Source organism: Gopherus evgoodei, chromosome 1 (assembly GCF_007399415.2).
Source record: "Gopherus evgoodei ecotype Sinaloan lineage chromosome 1, rGopEvg1_v1.p, whole genome shotgun sequence".
Taxonomy (NCBI): Eukaryota; Metazoa; Chordata; order Testudines; family Testudinidae; genus Gopherus; species Gopherus evgoodei.
Window position 1 is genome coordinate 239600093 of NC_044322.1, and position 26326 is coordinate 239626418.

Consider the following 26326-nt stretch of genomic DNA (forward strand, 5'->3'; position numbering starts at 1 on the left):
CTTCCAACTGTGTTAGGTACCCTCTGAGATTAGCATACCTTTCCATCACATCTGCCCCATCCAGAACTTCTACCAAGAGGCCAACCACATGCCCAAACATCCCCATATGTGACATGTACCCCGTGGGTGACTGCATGCTAGTCCTATAGGCCATGATGATGTAGGGAAGCAAGCTGTCCCATTTCTGTTGGTTGATGTCCTGCTTTGAGCAGGGGGTTGGACTAGATGATCTCCTGAGGTCCCTTCCAACCCTAATAAACTATGATTCTATATCTACAAAGAATGACAATGTAGCGGTCAGTGTATGGTTTAGGGGCTCTGCCAGCCCATCAGACTGTGGGTGGTAAGATGTGGTGTGGATCTTGTTTATCCCGAGCAGGTCACACACCTCTTGGCACAACCGTAACTCAATGTTTCACTCTTGGTCAGTGGCAAGGAGAAAAGTCTGCAGTATTAACAGACAAACTGCTCAACAAGTGCCGTGGCAAATATCTGTGCTTTTTGGTCAGGCAGTAGCTGAGCCCCTGCCCACCTGAAGAAGGAGTCTGCTATAGTAGACGTATTGACTGCCTCTCTGTGATAACTAGATGTCCCAGAATATCCATGGATATCCTCTTTAGAAGGCTGCCCTTCTGGGCGGCAACCTTAGGTGCTTTGGTTAAAGTAAGGATTGTCTCATGAGCCACACTGGAATGACAAGCCTTGTACTATCCAGGCCAGTAGTATTGACTTTGGAGCCTATGGGTAAGCATCTCTATCCCTAAAATGCCCCACATTCTTGCTGCTATGTAAGGCCTCTGGAATCCCCTCAGGTCTTTTAGTTGATTGTAATGGCTCATGCTCTCCTCTGCCCTTGGGTGCCTAACCAGTAGCCTTGCAAGTCAGGCCAGGCTTCTCTGTATTGTCATATGCCTGGGTCCGTCATATGCCTTTCCTGGAAGATGTAACAGGCTTTTTTCCTTCCAGAGCTTCAGCTGTGCCGCCTTCAAAGTCGTGGCTCACGCATCTTGCATTGGAACTTCTGCCTCACAGTTGATGGCCCTTTCTGCTGGTGTCAAAGCTGTTGTTAGACTGGCATGTTTTTGTTCCCCCAGTCCTGGCTGGCACTGTCCCAGCTCGGTCTCCCAGACTGGGCATCAGCATTAGTGTGCTGTACGGAGTTGCCAAATAAAAACAAATAAAAATAAAAAAGACATGACTGCTTTCCTCAGAGCAAAGATGGATCGATCAGCAAAACAAAACTGAGGTAATGACACTGAGTGATTCATAGGTTTGTTTTTACAGAGTGTTTTTGCCTTGGCAGAGTGTACTGAACACAGTGTAATGAAGAGATTTAGATTTTTACACATGACCATCCAGAAGGGAGAAGGATTGCAGAATGAGCGACACAGAGAGGTAGAGTAAAGGCAGGGACACGTCACATCTCCCAGACCTGCAAACAGAACATATTTCTTGTGTCAGCATGCCCAGAGTGAGACTGCACTGAGATGAGTTCTGATCCCTGCAGAGATGAGCCCATTTCTGAGAGAAGAGCTCTTCCATGGGAAGGAAACTGCACCATATATCTAGTAAAGAAAACAGCTTGATGACAGAAAAAAAAGAAAAAAAAAAGAACAGGAACTGTGCCAGGTTTGCAGAGTATTAACTCTGTTAAATGCAGGTGCTTGCTGAGTAGAGCTGTATGAATGAATGACAGATTTTTTTGATTCAATGGCTGAACTGAACAAATTTTAAAAATGGTTTTGGGCTGATTTTAAATTTTTTTGAGGGAGAATCAATACTCAAAAAAAATTGTTTTGGGTCAAAGGCAACATTTTTTTGGCCCAAAACAAAATATTTGTTCTGTTTTACCCTCTTTGCCTTTTCCTGCAGTGTGGAGTCTGGGGTGCTTATCAGGATTATCTGTGTCTATCTCATTTAATCATTTCTCTGCCACTGCACTGGTGCACCTCAGGCACTTGAGCACTGGTGCACCTCAGGACTTCCTAGTCTGTACCTATGGCACATACTAGTGCAGTCTCCTGTGGGCTATAATACCTTGGTCTAATTTTGGTTGTTGGGTTTAGCATAGATATTGTTGGGTTTAGTGGTGCTGGTGGCTGTCCCTTCTGGCCTTAAATTCTGTGACTTGACGACTCAATTCTTTTTTAAATTTAAATCGCAGTAAAATTCTAAATGAAAAGATGAACCAAATGAAAAATCATTTGAAAATGTTGAAACAACACGTTATCATTTTTTTTCAGAGATTTTTTAATTTGCTTTTAGTAAGCAGCCAAGAGTTGCGAGCAGAGGCCTGGAGCTGCTGACTCAAATTTCATTTTATTGGAATGTTTCTCTTATATGGAGTATTAATACTATGCCAGCTGAGGAAGTAGCCTCCGCCACCCCCACAACAGCTACATAGCCAAACGAGATGATTAGTCATTTTTCACTCTGTTTTACCCATTTTTTTTCTGCTGAAGCAAACAGCAGCTGAGCGAAATATAAACAGAGGCTACTTTTTAATCTCTTTGTATTTGAAAATAAATAGAGGATGCATTTGTATCTCACTTTAGATTTTCAGTTTGACATTAGAGGGAGAAGTTAATGTGCAAGAACATTTCACGCTCTCTTGTACGACACCACACTACACAACAGAAGCTAAAAGCGATAGAGCACAAGCATTCCTACAGGTTGTTTACAATGTACCCATTATTAAAATGCAAATTACTGTTTATTTTATGAATAACAGAATTCTTAGCTGCTGTGAACTGATGTAAGTTCCTTTTGAATATATTTTACAGCCATCCATAAAAAGATATTTGAATCTGGATTTGCCCTGAAACTAATGACATATGATGTTACATAAATCAAAAATTTCACAGAAATGCCAATGTAAAAAAGAACCAGGACTTTACTTGAAAATTTCATAGAAACATCTGATGTTAGGTGTCAAACAAATGAAAAACTTGCTACCACAATTAGTATAAAACCTTTTTGATTTTATGAAAATATAAATTTGTTTAAATTCACCATATTTGCAATCAAGAAAAAAAGGAAGCAGCTTTTTCATCTTATTACAGTGAAAACTCAGCAAGTAAATGTTTTGGAAATTTTTTTCCATGAACAGCAATAATTCTTTAACAGACTTCCTTGGCTTAGTAGGACTACATTTTTTAAATGTTGGTTTGTTTTTTTTTTGGCTAATAGAGCTTTGCTTTAAATAAACTTTCTATCAATTTAAAATGTTGACAGTCTACGTGTGATTATTTTGATCCCCTCACGGAGAACAAAAAAAACCAGAAAACAATTGCTTTAGGTGATGGTGGTGTACAGTATGGAGTTATTAAGAAACCTGGTTAGGAAACTGACTGCCAGAGGAGATGGTTAAGTATGTTTTGAATGGATGTGGACAGGAGAAATTCTTTTTCTTATTTTTTTTAAATGCTGCACATTCAGGTCAATTTTGTGCTGAATGTTTAGAGTGGAATGTTAAAGAGTGTTCAAAAGATAATCTCTTAAACAAACTACCCAATGGTCCCCACAGGCAACATTTCCATCTTGGAATTGTGGAAGCATGATATTGCAGGCAGCTTTTCTTAAAAAATCTCATGATATTTCTTAGGGAGAAAACACTATCTGGGCAGTGTGTATATGAGTCAAGAGCCCCTTGATGGCTGTGCTCTGTCAAGTATTCAACAAGCCAGTGTCCATGTAGGTGTGTATAGTGGTGTGTGTTGATCACGAAGCCTTGTGAGCTCAGAAGCGCGTTACCATGTGGGAGCCCGTCTGATGGGATCACATCTAAGAAAGTCTCTTTTGTGTAAGGGTGTGTCGATCAAGCAGGTGATACCCGCTTAGTATCCATAGTCACCAAGAATTAAATAAGACCCTTTGTCTGTTATTTAACTCAATAACGTTGTCAAGAACCCTCCTCCCCCACAGTCCTGGCCAACAAAGGCTTAGCAAAGCATATTTCTGCTCTCGGGTTTCCATTTTAATGAACAGTGCATTCCTGGTTGGGAGACAGGCTATGGGCAATGATAGCATAACCCTGTGCAAGCTCCTGAGGTGTGATTAACAGCAGGCAATCTTTCATGTGTTTACCTGCCATCTGCACATAGCACATGGTCTCGCTCACACAGCTCCCAGCCTCTAAGCCTCGATTGAGTAGCATAGCAGCTACCTGCTCACCATCCACCTCCAGCAGCCTAGAATTAATATCAATAAAGTTGAAAACTGAAGGCCCAAAGCCAACAATGATTAATTAGGATAGCTGTTCCAAGAATACAGCTGCCTGTGGAGACAAGACAAAATGTCATTACCATGCAGAGCCCACAGAACATTTAGCCCTGGCACGAAGCAGGACCCCAGTTAATTATTTCACTACTCACAGAGGTGAAAGTAAGCTGGTGCCCCGAGTATGGCGTACCGGCGTACAGGCTTCAGGCAGTCAAGTTATTCTGGTTTCCTGCTAGTTTTCATTAATCATTGTTTTAAGATGTGTCCTGTCCTGTAGAAGAATGATTGGATGTAGTGTGATAAGTGCTGCACTGACTTTCATTCCAGGAAGTCCTTCTGTGTTCATAAGGCTTGTGCTGGTTGGGAAGGGGAGGGATAATGTCATAATTGTCCAGATTGCCATTGGCAGAAATCCTTTTCTCAGACTATAACTGAGGATGGGAGCACAAAATACAGCTATTCAGTATTGTTTTACACTGCCATAATAGAGGGCTTAATTTTAACACTAATGCCACAAGATACAATTATTATGGGATATTCTGGTCTGTATTTTATATGGTTTGATCAGTCTTTCTAGGTGTGCAGTAGTTAACAAATAAAACCCCTATTTTCATTTTAACAGGGCATAGTTTAAAAAATTGTTGTCTGGTCAGGAAGTTAAAGTACAGATTTATGATTTATGAAGGCACTTTAATACAATTTCTTTCATTCTTGGTTACAGTGATAAAAAGGATTTCAAAGCCTGGACAGGCACTGAACTTTTCTTTAAAAGGCACATCTTAGGTTAAGTATCTTAATACAGAACAAAAGGAAATTATTCCAAACATGACATTTAAAATTACACAAAACTACAGTTAAACTCAAAAAGAAAATCAGGTTAACTTGGTCCTTTTCAATACAAATCTTCATTGTTGCTGCTAAGGAGGACAGGATACGCTGTTCCAATGTATTTACCATGGCGATACACAACTATCTGTAGTTCATACTCCTCTAGCCGCACCATCTCACGAGTGACCTTTTCCTGAGACTGAAGAAAAATGATCGTATAGAGGGCAAATTCAAACTCAGGGCTGACACCAATAAAGGTGCTTCCCACAGGTTTTACTAGACCTTTCCAGCTGAACTGTAGGCTCAGAACTTGATCATCTTCATCAGGCTGTAACCAAAAATAAAAGACATAAAAATCCCTGAATACTCCTTATGACCAGACAGATATATTTTCACATTCAGGTTTATTCTGCAAACACAAATGTGGGAGTGTAGCAGGGTGGTTACTCCGCTCCTGCCCTGAAGTGACATCTCTGTCAGTTTCCCTTGCATCAGTGTCTAAAATTATGGCCTCCTTTATGGTTGAAAGGTGACATCTATAGGCACAAATGAAAACTGCACCACTGTGAAAACAAAATAAAACTATGTACAACTCCTCACTTAAAGTCGTCCCGGTTAACATTGTTTCATTGCTGATCAATTAGGGAACATGCTCGTTTAAAGTTGTGCAATGCTCCCTTCTAACGTCATTTGGCAGCCTCCTGCTTTGTCCACTGCTTGCAGGAAGAGCAGCCCGTTGCAGTAGCTGGTGGGGGCTTGGAACCAGGGTGGACCGGCAGCCCCCTATCAGCTCCCCACTTTCCTAAGTTCCCTGTGCGGCAGCTGCACAGCAGGCTAGCAATTGCTGGGCTGTTCCCCCTCCCCCTCACTGCCATGTGCTGCTCCTGCCCTCTGCCTTGGAGCTGCTCCCCAAGCCTCCTGCTTGCTGTGCAGGGGTGGGGGGAAATGGGTGGGCTAATGTCAGGGTGGCTGCCTCCTGTCTGCTCCTGCACCCTGCTTACCCTTTCTGCATATAGAGCAGGAAGGGGACACAGACGGAGAGAGACAGAGAGTGCTTGGGGCAGCAGCTGCTGTCTCAACTTCCTGATCAACTTACAGAGACAATGCACTTAAGAGTGGGTCAGCTTACTTAAAGGGGCAGTGTGCATTTTTCTCTCTCTCTCCCACACATAACGTGTGTGTCAGCCTCTGTCTGCTATGCTGTCTCCCCTCCCCTCCATTCCTGCTGCCTTGTAGAGTGTGAGAGGCTACATTAACAACGTGTTAACCCTTGAGGGCTCAGCCGAGTGCTAGTTCATCATGTAGCAGCAAGGCATTCCCTAGGAAGTATCCCATCCTCTGCCACCCTCTAACTTCACCACCTCAACCAAGCTTCACAATCATCATAGTTGTGAACAGTATTAAATTGTTTGTTTAAAACATATACTCTGTGTGCGTGTGTGTGTGTATACACCTCTACCTCGATATAACACTGTCCTCGGGAGCCAAAAAATCTTACCGCGTTATAGGTGAAACCACATTATATCGAACTTGCTTTGATATGCTGGAGCGTGCAGTCCCGTCCCCCCTGGATTGCTGCTTTACCGCGTTATATCCAAATTTGTGTTATATCAGGTCGTGTTATAATAGGGTAGAGGTGTATATAATATATAGTTTTTTTTGTCGGCTGAAAAAATTTTCCCTGGAACCTAACCCCCCCATTTATACTAATTCTTATGGAGAAATTGGACTCACTTAACATTGTTTCGCTTAATGTCACGTTTTTCAGGAATGTATCTACAACGTTAAGCGAGGAGTTACTGTACAGTACAGCACTTCTATAGCAGTGATTCTCAAACTTTCCAGACTACTGTACCCATTTCAGGAGTCTGATTTGTCTTGCTTATCCCCAAGTTACACCTCACTTAAAAACTACTGTACTTAAAATAAGAAAATGTCACAGCACATTACAGAAAAATTGCTGACTTTCTCATTTTTACCATATAATTATAAAATAAATCAACTGGAATATAAATATTGTACTTGTAGTTCAGTGTATAGTACAGGTCTGTCTCATCTTACATTGGGGTATGTTCTGCAGACAGTGTGTAAAGCGAAAATTGCATATAGTCAAAATTACATTGAGTGTAATGGCGGGCGGAATCACCCGTACTACGGAAACAGTATTTAAATTGCTATTTTTCTCTTTTTTTTTTTTTTTTTTTGCCGACCATGTAAAGCTGAAATCCTGCATGTTAAATGTGTCTCAGATGCGACAGACTTGTATTTAGAACAGTATAAACAAGTCATTGTCTGTATGAAATGATAGCTTGTACTGACTTTGCTAGTGCTTTTTACGTCACCTGTTGTAAAACAAGGCAAATACCTAGATGAGTTGATGTACCCACTGGAAGACCTCTGTGTACCCCCAGGAGCACGCGTACCCCTGGTTGAGAACCATTGTTCTATAGCACCTCTCACTCACAGTTCTCACAATACATTTCCTGAATTTAAGGGACACTATTAACTTCAAGTTAATACTTGCTTGATTATTTTAACCTACTATTGTTACAAGTAACACCCAAGATTATTTTTGAGAGAATATTTTCTCTATATTTTCTGTACGTTCTCTTTGTGCATTAGCTAGCAATTTGAATAAGAGTCATTTTTCACTGTTTCCTCTGTTCAGTCAGGTCAGCGTCCCCTGTCTGTATAGGCACTTCACACAGCCATAGTGCAGAGAATTCATTTTTTTAAATAGGAAAACGATTGTTAAACCAAAACAATTGGCAGGGGTTCTCCAAGGCTAAAACTATTTTTAATTCACAATTTTTAAAACTCAGCAGATTAAGTTGTCGGTGTTCATTTAATTAAGCCTCACAACAGCACTATGAGTTAGGTATGATTGGCATTGTGTTACAGACGAGGAAACTACAGTACAGAATGTTTAAGTGCCTGATCCAAAGCCCATTGAAGTCAATGGGAGTCTTCCAATGACTTCATTGGGTATTGGATAAGACCCTAAGTCCCAAGATCTCAGATCAAGAGAGTAACAAAAAGTCCCAGTCCCATTCTTTAACCCTGATACATCATGCGAATGACAAAATTATGCTGTTTTTTATGGACATACTTGTCTGAACCCATTATCCTAACAGAGCTCAACAGCTCCCAGAATTGGGCCCTTTGAAACTTAATGCATTGGGACTTGGCAGAAAGGCAGCAAACTTACAGGGTTCTGGCCAATGTCATCTGAAAGGCAGGGGAATTTCCAAGGGATTTTTGTGGTGAATACGCTCTGCATCTTTCAATGTAAGACATTCTTGCTTGAGTCCAGCATGGTAAATCAATGGAGTCACTAGCGGATTATTAATCCCCTCTGACCACAAGCGGTATTGGGGGAAAAGGTGGCTTGAGAAAATTTTAGCGTCTCAGTGGGGAATTAAAAATTGGGTGGGCATTGAGCTTTAACAGCAGACAAAATCCACAGCAAAAATAAAAATAATCTGTCTCCCCCAACACCATGATGCCCTGGACTCATTAACAGAGACACTGTGAGTAGATTTACTCACCTTATCTATAAATTGTACACATACAAACAGACAACTCTAAATCTCTCTTACCCTGCTCTTTTTCCTCCTGGCAATATAGCCTTTGTAGTCAACTTGTTTATGCTTTTCCTGAAGGTAAAATTGTACCCAGTTGTGCAAACCCAGAATCTCTTTTCCATGTTTTGTTTCTCCGACAAACACATGTTCGAATCCACAGGAATCAGGCCTACAATAAAATCAGCATAAAAATAATTAGCTACAAAATTTAATTTGCTGGATGCAGAAGGCCAGGAAATGAACAAAATTGGCACTTGCTGAGAGTTATCCATGAACATTGCCAGTTTTGAATGTTTTCTTCTTCTTTTTTGTGGAAATAAAAATAAAGAGCTGGTTGTGAAATCTAAAGTTGCTACTTGATGTTAAAGGAATAACTACCAGTAAAAAACAAACAAACAAATAAAACCCAATGGACCAGAATATTTGTCTTTTCCATTTTAAATTGACATTTATCTGTAAATTGCTTTTTGTCTCTCAAATGCATCTATTTTCATAAAAGGGATTGCGTATCTGGTAATCATTCAGTCTTCCAAAAATAATATAAATAGTCTTTGACAAGCCAGGACAGTCTATTACAGAAACAGTGGGACATTAAAAATTACTTTCACCCAATTAATACATAACTTTCTCCATTTTCTGTGGTTATGTCTGTGAGACATACAGACTTATTTCTTACATCCTCTTAAATATGGTTACTACTCAGATCCATATTGACCATACATACCCCTTTCCTGTTTCCCTGGTGTATAGCTGAAACCAGATGTCATAGAGCTGAGACTTGAAATCATTAAGACTGGGTTTTGACCAATTTTTTCTAACTAAATATTGATGAGTAAGCTGGAGGATTGAAAAGAAGGAAATATAATTAGTTTAATTTACAGTTAACTGTGGCAAGTGATAAATCATGAAGAGCTGCTCTACTCACTTTCATTACTTCTGTTTCTAAGATAGCATCAAGAAAACGATTGTTTTCAGCCATTTCTTGTGGGGTCACAACTTCTGCTACACCAGTTGACGTTTCATAGTTATCCAATAGGGAAACAAAAGCTGCAAAGAAAGATTCCATTCAGCCTGGCACCTGGTAAAGATGTTCAACAGTGTGTAGACTAAAATCACCTTTGTAGCTTGGCCTCTAGAAGGCAACATAATCACAAAAAAAGGATCAATTCTGGTATTCTATCTAGTATAGCAGATATATAAATAACAGTGTTCTGGTGAAGCTCCACTAATCGCTGTATCATTGCATCTTTCCTCTGATCAAGGGTTTTAGGCCCAGTAGGCATTGCTGTTCAATAATATGAAGTTTGCCCATCCCCAGGTGAGCCCAGCCCTGGCGTGGGTGCTAATCCTTGCCAAAAAAAAAAAAAAGATCTGTGTGGATAATAGGTCCTTGTTCCACAGTAGAAGTAGTAATGCCAGAAAACATCCTCCATGCAGAAAAGGAGTCAGTGTGAACCTGAATGGCTGCAAAATGAGAAATAATGTTACAACCCAATTAATTAGTTAATGTTTCTAGAGATACCAAGGAATAAGTAATAAATTGGAAAGGCAGTTTCTGGAACTGCCATTTAACAGGCATAAAGCCAAATTCTGCTCTGAGTTACGCAGCTGTGTAAATACAGAGAGATTGCTGCCACTGCTTATATTGCCATTGTCTCACAGGCATAACAGATATCAGAATACTGCTCAGAGACTTTTGTTTGAAATAAAGATAATGTTGGTAGTTTGTATTCTATTTTAATACCGGTGCAGCCAACCATCTGAGCAACAAAAGTATTAAGTGTGAACAAGTTAGATTTTAAAAGTTGCTGCGTTCTGCTGATTGAATTTATTCTTGTATATACGTATAATTCTAGCCAATCTTACCAAAAATCTGTACATTGTTTACCTGCATATTTCCTCTGGAGATCAGTATACTTTCTGAAATAGAGGCCACAGGTAAACTCCAAGATCTTATTGAAAATCTAGGGGAAATTCCCTTTCAAATGACATACTGCATGATGATCTTCATCTCCAAATAGTCTCCATTCAAGCTATACATAATGCTACATTTTAAGTCTACATTTTAAAAAAATGCAGATTCATCATTCCATTTCCAATGTTACCAAAATGGCAATGAGAAGAAAGGATGCACAATTACTGAGGAACAAACCACAGGAAAGATCTCACCTGCAAAAGTTTTTATGCTCTTCAGACGCTCTTCATTTACGTAGCGAAACAGCGGCTCAGATGCACTGTCCCTTGCAACACCGCTACTCTGTTGTACAAAGCCTGCTTTTTCCTATGAGAAATATCCAAACAAAACAATGAAGGATGCAAAATGTATTTAAAGGGGATAATCCCTCTCCTAGTAGTAATCAAAGCACAGCAAGAAGTTAACTGCTATTAAAACTGTTTATTATACTACAAAACAATAGAGAACGTTATACAATAAATCATAGCATCAAGAAGAGAAAAATATTATTTTTTTGTCATTGTAAGAGTTTGAAAGGGTCCTATTGCCTCCTTCTCAGGGCTAACAGTGATGGCTCATTGGAGCATACCTATAATGAATGACCAAAGACACCTCTGTGTTGTATAAATAATAAGCAGTCAAGTGGCGCAATGTGGGTCTGATGCTGCACTCCTAGCACAAACAAAACTCCCATTGACTTCATGGAAATTAGTGCCTGCTTTAGAATTGTGGAATCAGGCCCAGAGGGGGAGATTCTCAAAGGTATAAAGGACAGCCAGGCGCCCAACTCACATTGCCTTTAAATAAGAGTTGGGCACTTAACTGCCCTTTGTGTTTTTGAACGTCAGCTGTGTTCCAGTAAGAGATTTTAAGTTTTTGGAGTGGAAATTCTTCTCTTGGATTCAAATTCTCAGTGTAGCATCCAGGCCAAGCACTGCGTAGATGCACTGCAGAGCTGGTGTGGTACATACCCAAACCCCTGGTGCAAAGGAAAGGAGGAAGAACATAGCAACTGATCCTCTAGCCCCACTTCCAGCAGTCCCTAGCCCACCCATATAGTGCGGCCCCATGTGCTGCTGCATTCCACACTGAATAGGGGTGCATATGCCCTGCAGGGCTGCCCACATTTAGTTCCCTGCTCCATCACAAAGCAAAACTGCACCAGTTCCCCTGCAAAGGGAGGAGTCTAGACTTAATGCTTGGTGTGTAACACTCCGATAATAATTTTAGTATTAATGGAAAACAGAAATCAGATAAATCAATATCTTTAGAAGAAAATAGAAAACAATTTGCACAAAACTTTTGGGACTTAAACTTCATTTAAAAAAATACCCCTCTAATATTTTTTATTTGACACTTGCCAACTTGCCTTTCTTTTTATTTCAGTTGCTGGAAATCGCTGCTCTTACTCCAAGTGCAGCTCAGCTAGCTGAAGAACAGAATTGTCATTCTAAATGGATGCTGTGAGAGTTACCTGTTTTCCTGCCTGCCATGCATTATAAAATGCTCTGACGAGGTTGTGGTTTCACAGCCATGGTGTTAACTGTTTCTTCTCTCTGTATATGGTAAAATTCTGCTAGACAGCAGAACCTCACTAATTTGTGCTTTGCCAGTCCGTGCCCTCATAACTTATACACACATAGCCGTCTCTTCCTACTTTATGATAAAAAAAATAAGCTCAGAATCACTGTAGTGAAGTCTGATACTATTAAGATTTCATTACTTTTACAGAATATGCTATGGAATATTTTCTAGCATATTAAAAATTATTGTGTGTGTTTACTTCTCACTTGAATATTAATTCAATAGCTAGTTGTCTTTTAAGCCCTAGCACAGTAGATTTCTTTAATAAAACAAAGTATTATAATAAGAATGACAGACAATAATATGCACTATGGCCTCAATCCAGCAAAGCATTTCATCACATTCATAAATTTAAGCATGTGACTAAAGCCCTGCGTGGATACAAAATTTGTATCCGCATCCAATGTGAGATCTGCAAACATGGTCTGTGGATATCCACAGGTTTGCAGGGCTCTAGATATAAAGTTTGGATCTGCATCCATCTGTGATCTGCAAACATGGTCCACGGATATGGATGTCCGCAGATATAAAGCAGATATCCATAGATTTGCAGGGCTCTATGAATAGTCCTACTGAAATCAACTGGCTTGACTGATTTGCTGTACTGGTTCATTGATTTCACCTCCTGGTTCTCACTACAGGTGGTTGCTTTGGGGCCTGATCCTACAGTATTAAAATCATTGTTACGGACTTCAGTGAGAGCAGGATCGGGGCCTCAGTGACTAAGGGATGTTGCTGGTGTGAGAGAAACTGACCTCTAAACAGGAAATTATCTGCTATCACCAAGGAATATGGAATGCAGAATTCCTCAAGGATCTATGGCCTCCATGATGTTCAACATTTTTACTTGGCTTCCTATCTCTTGCTCTGCTCCTTTAGCAGATAGCTATTTAATAGTCATAGAATTCTAGAACATTTTCCAGAGACTAACCGGAATCTACGGAAATACAATAAAACTCAAATATCTGATAAAGAAACAGATTTGTTACAGAATAAACCTTCTGGCCAGCCTTTCAAAAGTAGGAGCTTAAAATCCCTATATGGAAACCTACCTGATTTTCAACAGTGCTGAGCACCAAACAGCTCTCACTGAAGCTTTTGAAAATGAGACTAGTGCCCAAGTATGGATTTGGGGGGGGTCTAATTTTGAAGCCAATGGAAGCTGTTGAGTGCTCAGCATTTCTGAATTCTGATTTTAATTATATTGGTATAAATTCAGAATAACTCCATTTATTTCAATGTGCTACAGAAAGCAGAATTTGGCCTTAGATGTGTTAAATGAAGACATTTACCAAGCTAAAAACATACTGCATTATAAGCAATGTGCTACTGCTAGATTTCATTGCCCCTCCCCCCACTGCTACATTATGCATTTAGCTAATTTCAGGCATCATAAAATATGTTCCTTTCCTCATTCTCATAACATTTGATTTACCTGGCATTGAAAAAACTCAAAAACATTAACAACTGAACTGGCACTTCCCCACATGGTCTCTGTTAGAGCAGACAGGCATTACATAAGAGGAAGAAATCTGACAAATCTTGTTAACTCCATAGGAAGAAAAAAAAAAAAAAAAAGCAAAGTGAGTCACATTATGCCCTGACTGTGCAACCCGTTCAAAGTGAGTGGGGTTGACTGAAGGCAAAATTGAGCCCAATGTATATAATTTATAACAGCAACCGTATTCAGCATAATTCCCACAAATGTGGCATCAACAATAAATTCTATATTTAAATGCCTCAGTTTAGTGGAATATGTTTTATGCTGCTGAGTTTTGATCCCATTTACACATATGAACTGTGAAACTTTCCTAAAGGATCCTGTTAGAAAAGCAGAACATTTTGATGCAATAACATTAGATGACTAGTATGTTTAATCTATACATGGATTTTGAACAAGAAACAGTGTTACCAGAGCAAGCAGATCCTTCTCTAAATGCTTAGTGCCAGCTAAATATCAGTAAATTACCCCTGGCTGAATATCTCCCAGAAAAAAAGTGTTTAACTGTTGACTCTGAAACTCCATGAGCAGACTGGGTCTCAGAGCCCAGGCTCCAGCCTGAGCCCGAATATCTACACTGTAATTTTTGGCCCCAGAGCTCGAGCCATGTGAGCCTGAGTCAATTTCCCCAGACTCTGAGACTTGGTGCTGCAGGTTTTTTATTGCAGTGTCACAGCAAGGAAACAGTAGATGTGGTATATTTGGACTTTAGTAAGACTTTTGACAGTCCAACATGACATTTTCATGTGCAAATTAGGTAAATATGATCTAAATGAAATTACTATATGGTGGGAGCACAGCTGCTTGAAAGGCCATACTCAAAGAGTAGTCATCAATGATTCGATGTAAAATAGGAAAAACACATCAAGTAGGATCCCAGAGGGGTCTGTCTTAGGTCTGGTGCTATTCAATATTTTTATCAATGATTTGGATGATGGAATGGAGAGTATGCTTATAAAATTTGTGAATGACACCAAGCTGGGAGGATTTGCAAGTACTTTGGAGGACAAGATTGGAATTCAAAATGATTTTGACAAACTCAAGAAATGGTCTGAAACCAAAAGCCTGAGATTCAATAAAGATATGAACCAAATACTACACTTAGGATTGAAAAATTGAATGCACAAATACGAAATGGGGAATAACTATATAGGCAGAAGTATTGAAGAGAAAGATTTGGGGTTAATAGTGGATCACAAATTGAATGAGTCAAGAGTGAGATGCAGTTGTGACAAAGGCAAAAGTCAATCTGGCATGTATTAATGGGAATGTTGTATGTAAAACACAGGAGGTAATTGGTCCATTTCTACGTGGCACTGGTGAGGCCTCCACTGGAGTATTGTGTCCAGTTCTGGGTGACACACCTGAAGAAAGATGTGGACAAACTGGAGACAGTCCAGAGGGCAGCAACAAAAATGATAAAAGATTTAGAATACCTGACCTATGAGGAAACATTGAAAGAAATAGGCATGTTTAGTTTAGAAAAGGGAAGGGTGAGGGAGGACATCATAGTCTTCAAATATGTTTAGGGTTGTTAAAAAAAGGATAGTGATCAATTGTTCTCCATGTCCACTGAGGGTAGAATCATAGAATATCAGGGTTGGAAGGGACCTCAGGAGGTCATCTAATCCAACCCCCTGCTTAAAGCAGGACCAATCCCCAACTAAATCATCCCAGCCAGGACTCTGTCAAGCCTGACCTTAAAACCTCTAAGGAAGGAGATTCCACCACCTCCCTAGGTAACCCATTCCAGTGCTTCACCACCTTCCTAGTGAAAAAGTTTTTCCTAATATCCAACCTAAACCTCCCCCACTGCAACTTGAGATCATTACTCCTTGTTCTGTCATCTGGTACCACTAAGAACAGTCATCTTTGGAGCCCCTTTTCAGGCAGTTGAAAGCAGCTATCAAATCCCCCCTCATTCTTCTCTTCTGCAGATTAAACAATCCCAGTAGGACAAGAAGTAATCAGCTTAGTTTGAAGCAAGGGAAATTTATGTTAGCTATTAGGAAAGACTTTCTAACTATAAGGATAGTAAAGCACTGGAACAGATTACAAAGGAGGTTGTGGAATCCACATCACTGGAGGTTTTAAAGAATAGATTAGATGAACACTGGTCAGGGTTGGTCTAGGTTTACTTGGCCCAGCCTCAGCATTGGCATGGCGGGGGGGGGAGGGGGAGTGGACTAGACATCCTCTTGAGGTCTCTTCCAGCTCTATATTCCTGTGATTCTATGATCAATGGATTTTGTCTTCACAACACCCTGGTGAGATAATGAAATAATATCCCCCTTTTACAGATGGGGAACTGAGGCACAGGGTAGATGAAGTGACTTGCTCAAAGTCAAATAAAAGTCTGTGGTAGAGCCAGGAATTAAACCCAGATCTCCTGTATTCTAGTCTACTAACTTAACCACAGGATCATCCTTCCATGCCAAGCAATGTAAGAGGTACTCCACCTCTGTGGGCAGAGAGCCTCATTCTCACCTTACCTACCAGCCTGGTTAATTTTACTCCAGAATTGAAGGCAGTTTGCATTTTCTAGCCACAGCCTGAACAAGCAGCATGCACTGCCTCAGAGAAGAATAGATAGTTAGCAGGTTGGAAGAGGTGGGGCTTGTCAGGAGAATAGCACTGGGAAGAGTGAGGCTTTCAGAATTCACTCCAGATGGAGTTCCAAACTGGCTCCATCACCCAGTGGCCAGAAAATCTTCCTCATCCTCATCTACTGACCACAATCCATAGGCGCTAACCAATATGAACACTGTTGAAGACCTAGAGTGAAATCCTGATCTTACTGAAGTCAAAGGGAATGTTGCCATTGACTTCAGTTGGGACAGGTTTTTACCCTTAGAGATTAGCTGGTGTCCTAATGTTTAATTCCCCTTATCAAAACATTGCAAAACACATTTCCCCATAATAGACTGATCTGATAATACTGACGATTGTACGGAAGATGCAACAGGTAACTAAATGGCTAGCACACTCAGTGACAGAATTGCCATACATTGTGTCTTGAAGATTTCTCAGTGCAATACAAGGAAATCCACACTGTCATCGATAAAGGTAAAAAACTTGGGTTTCTCTTAGTACAACATTGAGAAACATTTTTAGAGAACAAGTTTATATGTATTGGGTCCAATTTATGGGCTCAGCACAATGCCCAAGATAGCAGGGAAAAGGAGACCCTTGACAAAAGCTTGAGTAATTGCAAGGCTTCTTTAAACTATATTCAGTTGCAATGGCTCTATAACAGGGTGACTGTCACCTTAAGGATAGTATCAGAGGGTAGCCGTGTTTGTCTGGATCTGTAAAAGCAGCAAAGAATCCTGTGGCACCTTATAGACTAACAGACGTTTTGGAGCATGAGCTTTCGTGGGTGAATACCCACTTCCTCAGATGCATGTGAGGAAGTGGGTATTCACCCACGAAAGCTCATGCTCCAAAACGTCTGTTAGTCTATAAGGTGCCACAGGATTCTTTGCTACCTTAAGGATAGTAAGGAGGTCAGTCAAGCTCTGTTCTGTGATGTGTCCCTGTAAGTCCTGGGACTTTTTAGAAAGCATGAAGACCTATGGATAGCAAAGCTAGATTTTTTTATTATTATTTATTTATTTGGGGGGAGGGAGATGGTCCCAGACTACTTTTTCTTTAAGGGTCTGAGCCCAAGAGCCTTGTAGGGTGGGTGAGGCAGGGTTCCCCTCTCTCGTAGCCAAGTAAGACAAGCTCTGGAAAGAAGGCTGTTTATTTTCTGTCTCTTCCTTCAGAACAGGGGAGATAGCAGTCGATGAAGGTTAATTTGCTCATGCTCTCAGCCTGAGGGTGAAAGGGCTGACTGGAGAAAGGCCAGCTCGGGGAGAAGTTAGCTGGGTTTCTACAGCTGGCCTAATTTACAACTCCGTCTCCCAAGGAAGAGAGCTGGGGAAGTTCTGTCTTAAGGAGAGGAACAGAGGACTTGTCTGGGGACTCCTGAATGGAGGAAGGAAACTGACCAAGGCTCTTACATGGACCCAGAGTGGGTGCAAACATGGGTGACTAAAGAAGTGAGTAGAAAGAGTCAATAAACCAGACCCCTCAAATGGAGTACATGATTGAACTAATCTAGTCTGGGTAACTGACTGAAAGAACCTGAGTGGGCACTGAGGCAAGGTGCTGCAGATCCACACCTGGCCACAATGGGGTATGCAGGGATTGCCCACACCTTTACCAGATCCAAGGGGCAGTTATGTTTGCCAAAAGTAGCCAGAATGCAGAAGTTCTCTGGTCATTACCCCTATGCCCCAACCAAAATCTTGGGGGAGGTGGGGGGTATTTGAGAACAGAGCCAGCTATTTGGCTCTTTGCTGCCCAGGGAATTCTATTATGCTGAGAATGTCTCAGGGGTCTGTATCCAGCCTCTTTGCAGCCTCTCTACAGCACTTTTTCTGTCATTCTAGTGATGTAATGGACCTGGGAATTGGGCCCATTATATATATATATACACACATAAACAGTGCCCCCCTCACCAACCCTCTGTGCTCCTACTCCCACTATTTCATACAGATTCATCCTGTCCTCACTCCTCCTGATATTTATTAGCTAAATTACCTGTAAGTCAATTGTATAATCTTTCCCAGGCACAAAGCGGTTAACATCTGCATCCCATAGCTCATTGAAAAGTTTAGAAAGTTCATGATTTAACTCCAGCCTGCAAAGAAATTCAGAAAAATATCAATGCTTAAATAAAAAAAAAAGACCCAGATCAATATAACTTTGTCAACAGCAGCATCCATATTTCTGGTGGTACTTCAGTAGCATTCTAGGTGATATCAGGGCATTGAGGGAGCTTTCTCTGCTCATGACACTCGCAGTCAGTGCTACTCTCGCCTGAGGGGCAATATTCATTAGTAGTACAGTCTGCGGATAATACCTAAAGTACTTTATGAAGAAATGGGAAATTATTTATTTTGTAAGTTTTCAAAGTAAGTTTTTCCTTTTTAGAGCAATTGATATTACTTTTGAACAGTAGATTTCAGTTTTATTTTATAATTAGTGAAATCTATTAATAAAAATTTTTAAAATAAAGATGACAACCATTCATCCAGAAGGATTCTATAAACTCATCACAAAAATGCAGCCATCTCTAGTGTGGAATGCAGCAGATGTTTAACAGCCAACAGCAACACTACACAACAGAATAGAAAAAGAAGTGAAGAATTCCATTTTTTTTATGGTTGGTTTTCTAGGGAAGATCCCTTACTCCATCACATTCCCTATTCCCGCCAATTCTCAACCTTCCAATCCTTCAAATTCCCATATCAGAGCAGCTTTCCTTTGCTCAAAGAGGTTAGAGGGGACTTCCTTCAGAGTACATCATTGCTTCTCCTAGATCAGTCAGGAAGATTGTTGTGGAGCAATTCATGGTGCTTCCTCCCTTCCAAAAAACCCAGTGGACCTCAAAACACCAGCATAAAACTAGACTAATCCAGGGGCAAATCGAGTCTTGCATCTGTGGTCTTCCTCCAGCATGGAGTAGCACTAAGCACTCACTGTAAGGCTATCATGTTGGCCCCTCCACACTTTGGAAGACATTTGTCTCACTTAGAAATAGAATTACATAGCCACCAGCAAGGAGCTTTCATCAAGAAGGCATGTGAAGGTGACATTTTGTTTCTCTTTAATATTTGTGACGAACCTGCTAGCTGATAACTGGGCTCCTACTTTACCTCCACCCTGGCTGAGGTGGAGACTGCAGGGCAGGATGTGGTTATCCAGTTCACCATCCAGCCAGTAGAGAGCTCCAAAATCCCCAGAATGCAAGAAAAGGAAGTGTGCTGAGGTCAGAGGGGACCAGGCTCAGGAATCATAGGACTGGAAGGAACCTCTGTGGGTCATTTAGTCCAGTCCCTGCACTCATGGCAGGACTAAGTATTATCTAGACCATCCCTGACAGATGTTTGTCTAACCAGCTCTTAAAAATCTCCAAAGATTCCACAACCTCCCTAGGCAATTTATTCCAGTGCTTAACTACTCTGACCGCTAGGAAGTTTTTTCTAATGTCCAACCTAAATTGCCCTTGCTGTAATTTAAGCCCATTGTTTCTTGTCCTAACCTTAGAGCCTAAGAAGAACATTTTTTCTCCCTCCCCATTGTAACAATTTTTATGTATTTGAAAACTGTTATCAAGGGGACAGAAGCTGCATGAGGCCAGGCACAGCAGCCTGAGGGTTGGCAGCAGAGGGAAGGCCAGATAGCAGTCAGCCTGGGATGAGTACGCTGAGAGTGGGCCAGACACGTTCTGTTGTTGGCAGAGGAGAGCAGTAGCCACAGCAGGAGGATACAGGGCACTAGATTATTCATCCTGTTCCTTTGTGGTCCAGGGGAAGAACAGGATTGCCTTGCGTTGCCCACAATGTGCTCATTTCACTTGCAGCTCTGCATATAGACAATGACTATTATAAAATCTCACACTTCAGGGCTTCAGCCAGTTGCCTACAGGGATCAGGATAGAACCCCCTACCCCTCCATCATGGAGCATACCTGGTTGTATAGTAAAGCAATCCTTTTACTCAAAATGTGTGAGTATTTATGGGAACCCAACAAGGGCTGGAGCTTGAAGAGCCTAGTGCTTGGAGCGCATGGTACACAGGCCATGATACGAGGGATCAAAGGGGACTGTTGTACCACAGCACTTACTATAGTACCCCGCAGTGGAGCTGGTTACAGTATTTTTCCCTTTGTTTTACATTTATAGTGAAGTTTTGACCCTATTTCTTCAAGTGGCACTAAGTTTGTGGAACTAGCCTCAGTTCCTGGGTATATCGTCACTTCCGAGTTCACTGGGGCTCTTCCTTAAGTGTTATCCCTGCCCTCCCTCCAGTCCATACACAAGACCCTATCGCCCAAGTGTGGTGGTGCTTTTAACCAGGACTAGCTGACTGATCTCAGGCCCCAAGCTAAAGCCCCAGTGAGGCTTTCACTTGGCCTGGGTATCTGATCATTTTGAACTGAGGACGCAAGCAAAATCACCCATGCGCTGATGGTACTCCAGTTCCCCCCATGTGTGCAGAAGGACAAGTTCTCCCACAATTCACCAGGCAAGAATCAGAGAGCAGCTCAGCTTAGTGCAGCACAAAGAACCATGGAATCTATGTGCTCCCCAGAAGTCCTAGAGACTCACATGGGTGAGCATAGCAGCAGTGAGGACACAGTAACTCGGCTATGGCTGTGCCGTGTGGCTGCTCACAACCAGGCTAGGCCCATCCCAGTGCCCAGACCGAAATGCTAATCACCCAAGTTAACTCTACAATGAAGATACACCCTTAGTAATCAAGTGATTGTGACATTTCTTTCAATAGTGAAGAAAGCTAACAAGGTCAGGACAATCTGAAAATACAGCCAGTAGGACCTATCTAGTTTCTATTTCTTAGTCTGCAGTGACTGTTCAAATGGGCTCATTTATAATCCTTCTGACTTTGCAAAGTAAAATTTTATTTGGTTTAACTATTTGAATTGGCAAGTCCAGCACATTCGTTCAGAACGATACAATGAGGACTTATGCAAATTTATATTGGCACAAGAACCAAGCATAGATAAACAAGACATTGATCAGTGATCACTGAAATGCCAATCTGAACAGTGTCAAATCAGAAGTCTAAACTGACAGCTATGGGCAAAAATCTGCCCTTGGGTGCACTTGTACAGGGTCCCATTGACTTCAATGGGAGAGACTGGCATGTATCTTAGGGCAGAGTTTGGCCCTTTAGAATTTAAGTATAAGCAAAAGATGAATGAAAGTGAAGGAGAACAGCATATGTCCGTTTGTTCACATGCATCTATTTATTTTTAGATATTTGTAATTCTATTTGGAGTGCTTAAATTAGCTTTAGAACAGACCGCTTGAATAAATTGAATGGCCAAATAATATTACCCACAATACATAGTGTAGAAACCAGACGCTGAAAACAAAACCCACAGAAAATGTGCTGTGTAAGTGCAGGAGAGGAAACAAAACTACTTGAGGAAATGACAGACTCTTGTATTTACCATGTGTTACAAATCTACATAACTGTAAAAATCAACTCCATGTCTTGTAATAACAGGAACTTGTGACACACTGCTTCCCTGACAGTAACAATATATGTGCACAAATATTAAACTGCCATTAACACAATGGCTTTGGTTATAAAGCGGATGTGTAAATGAGGGTCTCCTTGCAATAGCGGCCCTGTGGATTCGCTTCTCTATCCTGTATTCCTTCTAGCATTACACACAATCCTGGCCTCTTCAGCAGCCGCAGTTCATTTAGCCCTGAAGGCCTTGGACAGAATACACATCAAATCCCATTAAATGATTCTATTTCATTAGTCAAAGAAGCTTGTCATTGATTGATATGAGGCACTCCCGGCTCCTGCTGGTCTTAGCAATCAAACTTGCACTGAAATTGAAATCAAGGGGAATAAGGGCCAAATCCATCACTAGCATTAAGCAGCTGGAACAAAGGTTGAATCCATTATTGGTGCTAACTTAGGCTTTTACTCAGGGTAAACTTGGCCAAAGAAATGAAAACTTTATTCTTCTCACAACGTATGAAAAATATCTCCCAGCACAAGGCCCCTGATAATAAATTTCAGAGGTATAACAATCATTGCTTTGCACACTTGCTGTGTGCCTGGGCAGATTCCTTTATATCAGACTATAGCTGCAAGTCAAATTAACTCTTTTCTTACCAAAATACCAATTCAGTTGCATGTCAGGGAACATATTGGAAGCAACAAGTTGCCATACTCCCATCATACTACAATCAATCACTGAATGTCACAGAACTGATCACCTCCTATGTTTCTTCCTAGCTGCTTTTGAAGCTTCTCCCACTTCTGACCTTGCCTTCTCTCTCCCCCTACTACCTTTCCTCTCACATCCCAATCCAGTGCTGCTGTTCTTGCCAACCCATACAACCTCCCCTTCTCTTTCCACAGATCATTCCGACTTACTAATGATTTTTCCCAAGCCCACAGATCTTAAAAAACCAAACCAAAACAAAAACCCAACAAACAAGGGGTGAAGAGGTTAAAATGAGTGGTTAATATAGCAATGCAATGGACAACTTCATATACTGAACTCTTGGTTTTCTTTATTCAAGGGCTCAGCGATTAAAGTTATAAATGGGCAGAATCTAAGTCAGTTTCCTTGACATTCTGCAGTACAAGTGTAGGAGAGAAGGGAACTGCTGGACTTTCACATCTCATTTGCTTAGAGTTGGTTTGGGAACAAGTAATATCAATATAAAATAGATGTTTGGGTCAGATTTAAAAATAAACCACATGATGATTAGGTACTAACCACTTGTCATGCTTCATATACAATTATCATAATTATAAATACACATTCTGTAATACCTTCCATCTAAGGATCCTAGATGGCTTTATTAACATTCGTGAATTGAACTTCACAGCCCGCCTGTGGGGCATAAGGATCACTATGTTCAATTGACCATTGAGAACTTATCATATAAATTCTTAGGTACTCTTGCAATGTACCTATACAAGTTCCCAAAAGGTGCGTCTACATTTGAATGTTTTGTTGTGTTTTAGTGTGTTAATAAACTCAGGTTTACTAACATGATTGTGAATTCTAGTTCAGACAGGATACAAACATTTTTTGCTAGGGTTAAACATGACTAGCAACTCATGTTTGTGTCCTAGAACAAATGTTTGAGTCGTGTCTATGCTAAAATTTACAATTATGTTAGTTAACACTTTAACTTCATGTAGCTAAGCCAGAAGATTGACTCTTTTTTGCCCTTGAAAGAACTATATTAAATGTAATAGTTACCCCTTATTGGACCTGAGTGATTAGAAAATGTGTGCCTAGAATTTCAGTCACTTCACAGTACACAATAACTTTCTCTTTTCTCTCCTCTGTCCATGACCAAAATATAAAAATGGCATCCATAAACGTAGGGATTTTCCAGCTCTTTTCGTTGTTCCTTTTCTTTTCAAACAGGACAGAGCATATACACAGATAGTACCTGAAGTTTAGAATGAAGATGAAAAAAACAAAAGGCAAAACCAAACCCTTCCAAGACTGAGATTTTAGTTAATAAGTTACAGTGTCATTCTGAACAAAGTGTTTCTAAATGTCACAAAAATACCTTAACCATCTGGCGTGACAACCTCAAACAGAGACTTTGAAGCCCCAGGACATAATACATTTTAAGAGCGTAGTCTCGTATGTTCTTGATTTCTTCCTCCTTCCATACTCTTGATGATATCACCTCAATTACTAGCATTGTGTTTCCATATAAAGAAAGATTAAAACAATTTCTGCATGACAAGACAGGCCGTGTTTTGCATAGGATTAAAAGTGAATTTTGCATGAGTGTTGCTGGTTTCAGCCATCTCAAATCTATGTTTCAGTTTCAGTGCTATAAAAGCTATAGTGAGAGTGAAAGAAGCAAGAGGGCTGCTGGGATGTAGCTTTTTGACTGAAACTTTACTATATTCTAACAGGTGTACACTTAAAACAAAATTCCAACCTTAGCATTGCTGCTAATTTAAAACAAGACATTTGCATGCTATGCCATTTGGTTTTTGTGCAATTCAGTTGTAAAATCTCCCCCCGCTCCACAGACACATTATCTCCCTTTTCACCTTGTCCAAACAGTTTCTGTGCAAGAAATAAGTATTGGTGTAACCAACCAAACCAACCAGCCTGAAAGCTAGTTCTAATTAATTCAACCAAATCAATGCAACAAAAACTGTAGTTAATGTAAATATGCAATGCAACACCCAAACTGAAGGCTTGGATGTACATCTTCTGCACTGTAATTTTATCCTCAAGAGACTTTTAGCAGCAGTGCAATTGTTAAAAGTCCTCTAATCTTCACATCATTTGTGCTTTTAAAAGAAGCAAAACATTTGCCCAGGTTGCTAAGCAAACCCTTTGCATAAAGATTTAACATGTATTTAAAGTTTCCCTTAAAATTGTATGAAATGGTTAGTAAAAGAAATAAACTATCGACTTGATTCTCCTCTCATTTATTCCAGCCGTAGGTGCAACTCCATGGGCTTCAGTGGAGTTACGCCTGATTTACAACCTTATGATACATTTGAGAGAAAAATCCGATCCAGTAAACAGGACTGTATCTGTAGAGTGGAGATCAAGCTTCAAGTTTCAAAGATAATAACAACTGTATCAATGCAATAAACAGTCTAGAAAGACCCTATAATTCCACAAAAACACAAGAGGGATTGATTAAAGACTAGGAAGGGCTTGCATCATTATAACTTTACTTTTACAAGGTATCCTACAACATCAGCTGTCTTAAAACATCTAATCTTAGTATCACATTATTTTACATAAAGCAGCATATGATTCAATTGCCTTTTTAGCTCCCAGCAGCTTTTCAACTTGAAGCAATAGAACAGAAACAATTAGCAGAATGTTATTGCAGTGCTGCACTCTAATTAAAGCCTCCTTTAAATACAGGTGCCCTAGAGAAGCACAACTCTGTCTATTTGTCATTAAAAAAAGAGGAATAATGGGCCAGTGTGATTCTCCCTTACCTACCAGCCATGCTGAGAGAATATATTTCTCTTGGCAAACACACTGGAGAGTAAGATCCCAGCTGAAGCTCAAAACCCTGCAGCTCAGTGAACAGACTGAAGAGGCGTCTCTTTCCCACAGCCTACTTACCCAGAACTGTCAGTCAATGTGATAGACAGGGCAAGGAGGCAATGGAGATGCAGACACGTAGCTATGGGAGGAGAGTGTGATAGAGGAAGGGGAGGGGCAATACCTGACAATACTAACCTTTTGTCTAGCTGCAACCTGCTAGTAGCTGGAGTAACTTGTCTGGTGTTATGCGTGCTGAGGAGACAGGGAGACGGTAAACAAGACTTAGATCTGCCTTTTCCTCATTCTTAGTCTCTAGAGCTTTTGTCATGGTGGATGTGCAGATTTACAAGGCACACAAGAAACAGAGCTCTGTAGGGAATTCCAGAATTGAATTCTTTGCCCACTACTTTCCACATGGCGTATGAATTTTACATCCAGAAACAATCACTTCAAACCTAAAAGTTTAGTATTGACTTCACTGAGAGCAGGCTTGGGTTCTTAGTGTCATTCTCATGCTTTTGTTTTATTGTATGGTTATTATAAATCAACAAATAAAAAGTTAATGAAGACAGTGTACAGGGAAAAAACACCTTCCCGCCTTTCCGCTCACAACTATCATGATAGCTGACATTTGGAAAGTACTATGAAGGGCTATAAAATCTGCCTGGAGCCATCACCCCTTCCTGCACCCCAACCCCCAGTCCTAGCCCAGTGAAAATGAGCGAGTGAGCAAGGATGTGGGACAGCGAGTGATGTGGGGGGAGGGCAGAATGAGTAGGTCCTCGGGGAGGGGAGAGATGGGGCAGGGAGTGGGGTAATGATGTTCAGTTTCCTGCAAATAGAAAGCTGGCAACCCTAGGTTCAGCTGAAGGGCTGAGCCTTGTAAGACTGGACTGGAGTGTTGGAATACCCGGACACTACAGAGCAGAAGCCTAGCTGAGTGCTGGAGCCTGGCCTGGCCTGGCCTGTAGGTGGCACCCGGGCATTAGGGATACCACCTGGCCTTTATCTGATGGGCCTCGCCAGTTTTTTTGGATTTGCCAGTTGCCAGAAAAA

General features: G+C 40.8%; 2 protein-coding genes across 4 annotated transcripts in view; one reads left to right on the top strand and one right to left on the bottom strand.

Moving 5' to 3' along the window:
• The window catches only part of A4GALT (alpha 1,4-galactosyltransferase (P blood group)), a 94135-nt gene extending 92696 nt beyond the window's left edge, over positions 1 to 1439 (top strand). For both annotated transcript variants that reach the window (XR_003997498.1, XR_003997499.1), the window contains one exon: positions 967 to 1439. The gene's annotated coding sequence lies outside the window, so the exon portion shown is untranslated. The remainder of the gene's footprint in view (positions 1 to 966) is intronic.
• On the bottom strand, positions 979 to 25350 carry LOC115638676 (poly(U)-specific endoribonuclease-like). Of its 2 annotated transcripts, XR_003997501.1 has the most exons (8): positions 25219 to 25350; positions 18260 to 18359; positions 10803 to 10914; positions 9559 to 9680; positions 9358 to 9470; positions 8649 to 8802; positions 4374 to 5377; positions 979 to 1432 (listed from the first exon to the last, which is right to left on the bottom strand). XR_003997501.1 is itself a non-coding variant. In XM_030540563.1 (7 exons), exons 1-7 carry the CDS (start codon positions 25227 to 25229, stop codon positions 5114 to 5116), a joined length of 876 nt encoding a protein of 291 aa, XP_030396423.1. In that variant the 5' UTR covers positions 25230 to 25350; the 3' UTR covers positions 2198 to 5113. The 2 variants fall into 2 exon arrangements, 1 of the variants encoding a protein (XP_030396423.1); XM_030540563.1 differs by lacking the exon at positions 979 to 1432 and having other exon boundaries at positions 2198 to 5377.
• Positions 25351 to 26326: the final 976 nt, after the last annotated feature.

Excerpts from the sequence above, each read along its gene's own strand:
- LOC115638676 (XM_030540563.1), bottom strand. Across the intron at positions 8,803-9,357 it reads ACCAGGGAAACAGGAAAGGG|GCCTGATTCCTGTGGATTCG; the intron begins GTATGTATGGTC and ends ATTTTATTGTAG. Across the intron at positions 5,378-8,648 it reads CCAGGAGGAAAAAGAGCAGG|CCTGATGAAGATGATCAAGT; the intron begins GTAAGAGAGATT and ends TTTTGGTTACAG.